Here is an 8,230-nt window from a genome sequence, read left to right as displayed (position 1 = left end):
ACCCAAGTCCCAATTACACCCAATTTTTATCCCTTATTGATCTTTTAGAAGTGATTTGCATATCTTGAATAACAAGTCAACCAACCTATTTATAGACTAGTTTCCTTGTTTGTCAAGACCAAGGTTTCCTTGCATAGTAACAATTAACAACTGCTTATGAAATATGATTACAAACTAAAGAAAAAATCAACATACTTGGTGTAGGTTGCAAGTTATGCATTAAAACTAAACAAAGACGCACTCAAATGGTGTAGGTTGCAAGTTATGTATTAAATGACTCCCATCTTGGAGTCCATCATAAGACATGCATTTAACAAGGATGAAGGGGGCTTGTTAACAAGGTGGATCTTTTATGTGGATGGAGGCTAGATATGAGGGCTATTGGGACTACTTAGGTAATAAATAAAATAATATAATCACATACTTGGTGCTGCACAAGGAAGATTCTACATGATTTGTGTAAAAAGAAACATCATCATAAGATGATGGAAAATAAAGGTAAGTAAAAGATTGTTCATCATTTGCATAAGAAAGGGAACCTTACAATGGTAAGTGAAAAAAGAGAAGAAAAATATACTACTGTTCTGATTGTGCATTTTTCTCTTCAACGATGTTATTGTTCATATTGATTTCCATCCAATCCTGAACATTAGCGAAAAAGTAATGGGAATAAGGATACTCAATTAGTTAGTTCCTTCTATGAATAGTCCACGAAAAAGTATGGGATCTTGAAAAAGTATAACGATGAATGCCAAAGTTATGGTTCATCCTTAATAATTGACGATGAATGTAGCATGTTTTTTGACAAAAAAAAGTCGCAGGTAGTGGTTGATCATGAAGTAAATAAAAATGGGGAAATAAGAGGATTGGATATGTAGAAATCTCTGATCCAAGGAGATCGAACTCAAGAGAATAACAAACATGTGATAAGCTTGAGTGAATTTCATTTTAATTATAAAGTTGGACAAGTTTAATACTGTTAATATATTCTCTAATGGTTTCTTTGGTTAACATTACTCCCTTGTTGTCGAGGGCATCTTTCCATCTATAGACCTTAGCGTAAAAATAGGATTGTCATAGTTCCCATGGATGAATTGTCCTCCAAGGAGCTGGGAGGAAGCAATAACTTGCAATGTGGGGAACACCCATGGATGGTGTAACCCAACTACCTATCTAATCTAAGTTATGTTATTAACGTTTATTAAAGGGGTCATGGTTTCCTAAGAAAGTGAGAGAATTCTAGGTTGAGACGAGATAGGGACTTTCAACATACATATGCTAGTAAGAATTTGCAAAGAATAAAGTTATCACTAAAATAAAAATAATAAATACATAAAGTAATAATAATAATAATAATAATAATAATAATAATAATAATAATAATAAACTATACATAAATATATATATATATATAGAAAGATTTTTAAGAAAAAATTCTCTTAAAATTCTCATTAGTAACCAAAGTGCATAAATGATGGGCAAACATTCAGTTGAATGTATCGAGATGAATGAGAGTTTCACTCCTGGGAAGTGGGAAGTATTTAGCTAAATTGTTAGGATTTAGTGAGTAGATCCGAGTGTCGAAGTTGGGGATGATGATTTTTAGAAGATCTTCGCATAACATTTCATAGCCTACGTTGGCCATCTGAATAAGAATGAGCTTATCTTTGTATTGCCTGGTTTGGTGAAATCCTTTAATGATCCCTTCCTTAGCATATATGGTTTCAATAATCTTCTCTAAATCTTTGATCTTCTTTTTTGGCTCAGTGTTTCTTCAGCAAGCCTTGTCTTGTCCTAATTTATAAAGTGATAGTGAGCTTTCTTTAGCAAAGAGTTTTTCATCAAATTCTTTATTTTAACTTACCAAGTTGGGATTACAAGGTGAGGACTTGTGAATTTAACTCCACGACTTTGGTGTTTTTATTCCTTCTTCCATTGAGTCTACCTTTGGTGCTATTTTTGTTGAATAAACTTGTGGCAAACAAAGGATCAAAAGTCGAAAGACGAAAGAGCAAAAGACGGAAGCATAAGAGGCTAAAGCATTTCGTAACTTTAATAGTGTTTTAATGGTGTTATTATGTTTGTCTCTTGAATCTTACCTATAAATAGGCTTTATATCTCAGTTTTTTTCAATCACCGAAATATAAATCTCCTCTTTTAAGTCTTCTTCAATTTTGTACTATAATCACACACAACGTGATTGGAGTGTGTGAGTTTGTTGAGAGAAGGGAAAGATACCTCCAACATAGTGGTATCAGAACCTGAGGAATCAGATTTGCGACGGAGACGACGTCTCCAGACTATCGCCATCATCCAAGTTAGTTTACAGTTTGTCATTACAACTTGCTAAAACTTCTACAGAAGGCTATTTGGAAAAATCGGCTGGAGAAGGAAGTCGTGCAATAGGGAAAAGACGAGCTAGGAAAACAAAAGAGCCCAGTGTTTGCATATTGCATGTGGTGACGACAAAATGACCTAGTATTGGAGTTGAAGTGAAAAGACAAAGGAAAGATAACTTGGAGTAAGTCACATGGCTTTGGAACTCCAATAAAGAAAAGTCAAATTTGGTGAGCTTACTTTGATTTACTGGCTGGTGGCTCACTGTTTTAATTTGGTGGGTTTTAAATTGGTGGCTCACATCAACTTTGGTTGGAAATTAAAGACTTGGAAATTATTTTGGAATAGTTTTTTTTTTACAAAATGGCTACAAATTTGATTCTTCCTCCAAAGCTCACAAAACAAAACTATGATATTTTGTGTATACAAATGAAAGTACTTTTGGGATCACTTGACATATGGGAGATTGTTGAAGATGGCTGTGATGAGCCATAGAACGAGACAGAAGAAGCCGTACTAACTGCTGAGGCTAAGAAAGAATTGAAGAAGCAAAGGAAAAAAGACAAAAAGACACTTTATACAATCTACCAAGGAGTTGATGAAGGCATGTTTGAGCTAATTGCCTCAGCCACTACATCAAGGAAGCTTGGGAACTTCTCCAAAAGGCATTCGGTGGCGTGGAGAAGGTAAAGAAAATTCATCTTCAAACTCTTCGAGCACAATTTGAAACATTGTGTCAAGAAAAATCAAAGTCAATTTTTGATTATTTTTCTCGAGTGATTTCTATTGTCCACTAACTAAGAAGAAACGGAAAAGAGATAGATGATGCTCGAGTCATGAAAAAATTTTGAGGTCACTTGACTCAAAATTTAGTTTTGTGACAATTGTCATTGAAGAGTCGAAAAACATGGAGGAGGTGATTGTGGAACAATCGATGGGCTCACTTCAAGCATACGAGGAGAGACTCAAGGGAGATGAAAAACCCCTTGAACAAGCATTGCAAACCAAGTTATCACTTCAAGGGAAACGTGGTGAGTTAAGTCGAGGAAGTTATCAACGAGGAAAAAGAAGAAGTTATAGCCAAAGAGGTAGAGGTGGTAGATTCCACCATAAGGAAGATGGCAATGGTGGTGATGGTAAAAGCGCAACTAGTCAAAGAGGACATAATCGCAATCGTGGCCGAGGATGAGGTCGTGGACGCAAGTTAAATTGGAGGTATGATAAATCTAGCATTCAATGCTATAACTGTAATAAGTTTGGTCATTATGCCTTTGAATGTTACTATAAGAAAAAGGAGGAGAGAGTCAATCTGACAATGAAGATAAGCAAGATGATGGGGTCTTACTAATGGCTTATAGTGGTGTGGACATCGAGAGTTCATTTACGTGGTATTTGGACACGGGAGCATCCAACCACATGTGTGGAAGAAAGGAATTCTTTGCGGAGCTCAATGAAGAATTTAGTGGCACTATCACGTTTGGTGATTTGTCACAAAGGTCAGTTAAGGGGAAAGGCAAAATCCTACTCCAGTTGAAGACTGGTGGTCGAAGCTATATTAGTGATGTGTACTATGTACCAGAGATGAAAAATAACATTTTGAGCTTGGGGCAATTATTGGAACGGGTTTATGACATCCAAATGAGAGGCGATACACTTTCCATGTTTGATAAGAACTATGTCTTGGTCGCAGCTATAAAGATGGCCAAAAACTGCATGTTCCCACTCCATTTGAACATGAGTTAGTCGAAGTGCCTTAAGACTATTCAAGATTATCAAGCTTCCTTGTGGCACAAAAGGTATGAACATTTGAATTTTGAAGCATTAAGAGTATTGGGAGAGAAAAACATATTGTTACTCAGAAAAATACCCAAGAGGAGGGTGAATTGGGTTTTTCAAAAAAATTAATAATTTTACCTCTTTTGAAAACTCTTAAATTTGTGATCTTAATATGTGATGATTGCAGTAAGATTAATAAATCGTACAATCACAAGGAACAAGAGATATTTATAGAGGTTCGGCTCTAAAGAGCCTAATCCTTTCTCTCTAGACTTACCTTGAGGCTCTCAAGATCTAACTTAAGGTTTCAATAGGGAGAATCAACACAAGCTTTTAATTGGAGGTAGAACCAACACTAGCTTTTAATTGGAGCTAGAACCAACATACAATTCATTGCCTAAGCAAGAACCACTAGCACACTACTAGCAAATACAATCCCCTCATACAACAAGTGAGTAAAAATAACAAACTTACAACCAGAGACAATTACAAAAAAGTTACCAACGGTTGAGAATTCCACCAGCTAGCACACTTTCAGCACTTCGAATTTTCTCACTCTTGTTTGAATGCTCTATCAAGTTTGTTTTTCACTTTGAACCTCCATACTTATCCTATATATATACATCTTCCAAACACACTAGTCATTAAAGAAAAGGTTAATATGAAGTTTGAAATTCAAAAAATGTTTAGATTTTCTCAAACAATAAGAAAACATGTTTCACTTTTAATTCAAAATAAATTTACTTTTTGTATGAGAAATCAAGATTTGAACATTCAAATATAAGCTTTTGAGACATAAATGATTAAAATAAGAAAACATATCTAAAAACAATTATCTTTTAATTCAAAATAAATTTACTTTTTACATGAGTAAGAAAAAACATGTCTAAAAATAATTCTCCTTTAATTCAAGATTTGAAATTTCAAATGTAAGCTTTTGAGACATAAATGATTAAAATAAAAAAACATGTCTAAAAACAATTCTCGTTTAATTCAAAATAAATTTACTTTTTACATGAGTAAGAGAAAACATATCTTAAAATAATTTTCCTTTAATTCAAAATAAATTTACTCTTTGTACCCACTTTTAATTCAAAATAAATTTACATTTTGCATGAATAAAAAATACATTTATACCATAAAAATATTTTTATTATTTTCAAAATCATGTTTACTTACCCTTGAGCTTAAAAAACATGGTATACAGTTTGCCTAAAGTGAATCGCCCCAGTAAACTCTGTGAGATTTGTATCATGGGCAAGCAACAAAGAAAGCCTTTCAAGAGTTGGAATTCAAAAAAGACATTACAACACCTGGAGCTAGTACACTCAGATGTCTGTGTTAGTGTTGGTGCCCTAATGTTAGATTTAGATGGCATCCGGTATTTATAATTATGGGACTAATGATGTAATTCTTGCAATATATATAACAAAATATGTTTTCATATTTTGAGGTCATATTCTCATTCATAACTCTCCAATCATTATATATGAATGAGTCCTTAGATTTCCTATTAAATATCTTATTTTTAAGTGTTAAGAATATGTGACAATTAATCTTTGCAATAAGGATATCTTAATGATAAATTCTTAATCCTTAGATTTCTCAAAAAGGGACTATGATTAATCGAGTACGAACTGGCATATGTGATACTACATTTGATTAGTATGAGATACTAATGATAAAGGATGGTGAGTCGCATGTCATAATCCATGAGATGGATATAGTATACATATGGGTAGGTGTTAGTTGAACATTTACTAAATATGATGCACATGATAGATCACATGGCTCAGAGAATCTATGGTCTATCACAGGCTTCGATTGTGTTACTAGTCCTTTGACCAAAGGCAACACAGTTGTCTTATGTGTTGGTGCCAGGGATTTGCCTTTGCTAAGAACTATCTGGTTGTCGGGTGGAAGATGCATTGTGTGGTCCCTATGTAGTGGCATATGGAGGCAGGTGATTGCTAATAGAATCCATCGACCTCCAATGTGAGGTGAACATCCTATGTGATCCGTGGTGGTATTGATTATAGAAACCCCTAACTAGGGTATACTTGATTGAAAAGTGTTCTAATGTCAGAAAGAGTTCCGATGTGTCGTCTCAATCTCACCACACTGATTTTGGCATAATCATCGAGTTAGTGAGTTTTATTAATCCATGACTCTCACTCAATTGGGATGATAACTGATGGAGGGATTATAGTACACAGGAATCGAAAGCCCAAATAGGTTATATTCTAAAGTAAGACTTCATTACTGGTAGCATCGCCCCCGACATAATGTTAGTTGTCACTCAGAGTCTTTCGGAGTACATCGAAGAGATGGAGAAATCCTCGTTGTAGAGCAAAATATTTGGTCAACATCAAATAGTTGACGTGTCCTAATTGCTACTTAGTAGTGAACCTAGAAGGTCACACACATATCCGAGTGTGATGATTGATAAAAGCGATTAAGGCTGAAAATGTCATTAAGAGTTAATGATGTTACCGTTAAGAGTTAACGAATCAAGTTTAATGATCAAATTAATAAGGAGCAATTGTCAAGAGTTGACGGGCATGTCGTTAAGAATTAACGGGGGCCTTAGTGTCATTATGTGATAATGAAAGTGTTAGTAAGAGTTAATAATAGGCCTAGATGTTATTTCTAAAAAATGGGGCAAAATTGTCTATAGCCCTTTTGGAAACTGTTGACAGTTTCTGTTGATCACGCTGGCATATTGCATGATTGTGTTATAGTCTTTTGTAACCAAAAGTTGGATGAATGGTAATGGTAGATGATGGGAGGCTTGAAGAAGGACGACGTGCATCCTTGGCACGATTTCTTCTCCCTCCCTTGTCCCTTCTTGATCCCCTTGTCGGATTTCCCTCCTTTTTGGTGTACCATAGGGTTTCTAATTTGGGAGAAATATATATGCTTGTGTTTGTGCTTTGTATGGACAACCAGAGTGAGTCTTGGCTCGTTTTCTCTTAGCCATACTTGCTATTTGACTGCACTCTCACCCTGCAATTAAAACACAAAACAAAACACAATAAAAATTTTATATTTTATTTATTTATTTAGGCGAGAGGTTTATACTCGTCAGTGTACGAGTGCAGTTGTAGTTCAAATTTAAATTTATACTTTCTGGATAAGTCCAGGTCGTCCACTGAGAGATTTATTTATGGCAAAAGAAAAAAAAGAATGTCACACACATGCACACGCATTTAGATGGATTGATAACATGATTTTTTATGATTTTTTTAGATAACAAATACTAGAAAATAAAGCAAGACAGAAGTTGAAATAAATACTAAACGTGAGAATATGAAATTGGAAAGTACTTGAGTTAAGACAATTTCAGTGACAACCCGTTGATTCCCAAATATTAGCATAAAAGATTAGCAACATTAATTTAATTTCAGATATGAGGATTTGTTATTAAATGCAATTAAAGATAATGATAGCTCTAGTTTAAGCAATCCCCATACATGATATGCGGGATTCTAATTTAAGAAACTACCATAAATTCAATTACAATTAATACACAAAACAACTAAATTAATCATCCGGGTTTGGGTATGATAGCGTTTCCAGTTCTAGTAACTCTCATGCGTGACATGAAAGCTCTAAGTTAGGCTTACGCTCCAATCCAAACCTAGTGATTTTTCAATAATCAAAACACACTCATATTGAAGTTTAAACCAATGTTACTCATTTAAAGCGTAGCTTTCTTTGGGAATCATTGGCGTTAGACACTGTCCTTGCCTTAACCCAAGATTAGATTTAGCTACTCATCTCTATTAAATTAATTGACAACAATTTAAATGACATAATTTAAATAACAGAATTTAAATGACAGGAATTAAAATAGAAGAAACTAACCGGCCATTTAGGCGGTAGATAATTAAAATACAAGAATTAAAATTGCAAGAATTTAAAGGCAAGAAACTAACCGTCCATTTAGGCGGTGAACAATTAAATGACAAGAATTAAAATTGCAGAAATTTAAAGGCACAAATTAACCGGCCATTTAGGCAGTGAATAATAAAGTAATAATAAATGACATAAGAATTTAAAAGAAGAAAGGAAGGAAGTAAGATCACAAGAGAGAATGCTAAAGAAAAGGGGAAAG

The 8,230-nt window shown here is 34.2% G+C and overlaps 1 protein-coding gene across 1 annotated transcript; it reads left to right on the top strand.

Annotated features, from left to right (window-relative positions):
- The first annotated feature begins 3,455 nt into the window (after positions 1–3,455).
- Positions 3,456–4,080, top strand: LOC127802223 (uncharacterized). The gene is made up of 2 exons (XM_052337935.1): positions 3,456–3,540; positions 3,626–4,080. The coding sequence occupies exons 1-2, from the start codon at positions 3,456–3,458 to the stop codon at positions 4,078–4,080; spliced, it is 540 nt and encodes a 179-aa protein (XP_052193895.1).
- Positions 4,081–8,230: the final 4,150 nt, after the last annotated feature.

Source organism: Diospyros lotus, chromosome 5 (assembly GCF_014633365.1).
Source record: "Diospyros lotus cultivar Yz01 chromosome 5, ASM1463336v1, whole genome shotgun sequence".
Classification (NCBI taxonomy): Eukaryota; Viridiplantae; Streptophyta; class Magnoliopsida; order Ericales; family Ebenaceae; genus Diospyros; species Diospyros lotus.
The sequence above is the reverse complement of the archived record's forward strand: the minus strand, read 5'-3'. Positions and strand labels throughout refer to the sequence as shown.

Bases quoted from the DNA above. Each gene is read 5' to 3' on its own strand.
- LOC127802223 (XM_052337935.1), top strand. From the start codon at position 3,456: ATGGCAATGGTGGTGATGGTAAAAGCGCAACTAGTCAAAGAGGACATA. The intron at 3,541-3,625 runs GTTAAATTGGAG...TGTTACTATAAG, and splicing joins GGATGAGGTCGTGGACGCAA to AAAAAGGAGGAGAGAGTCAA.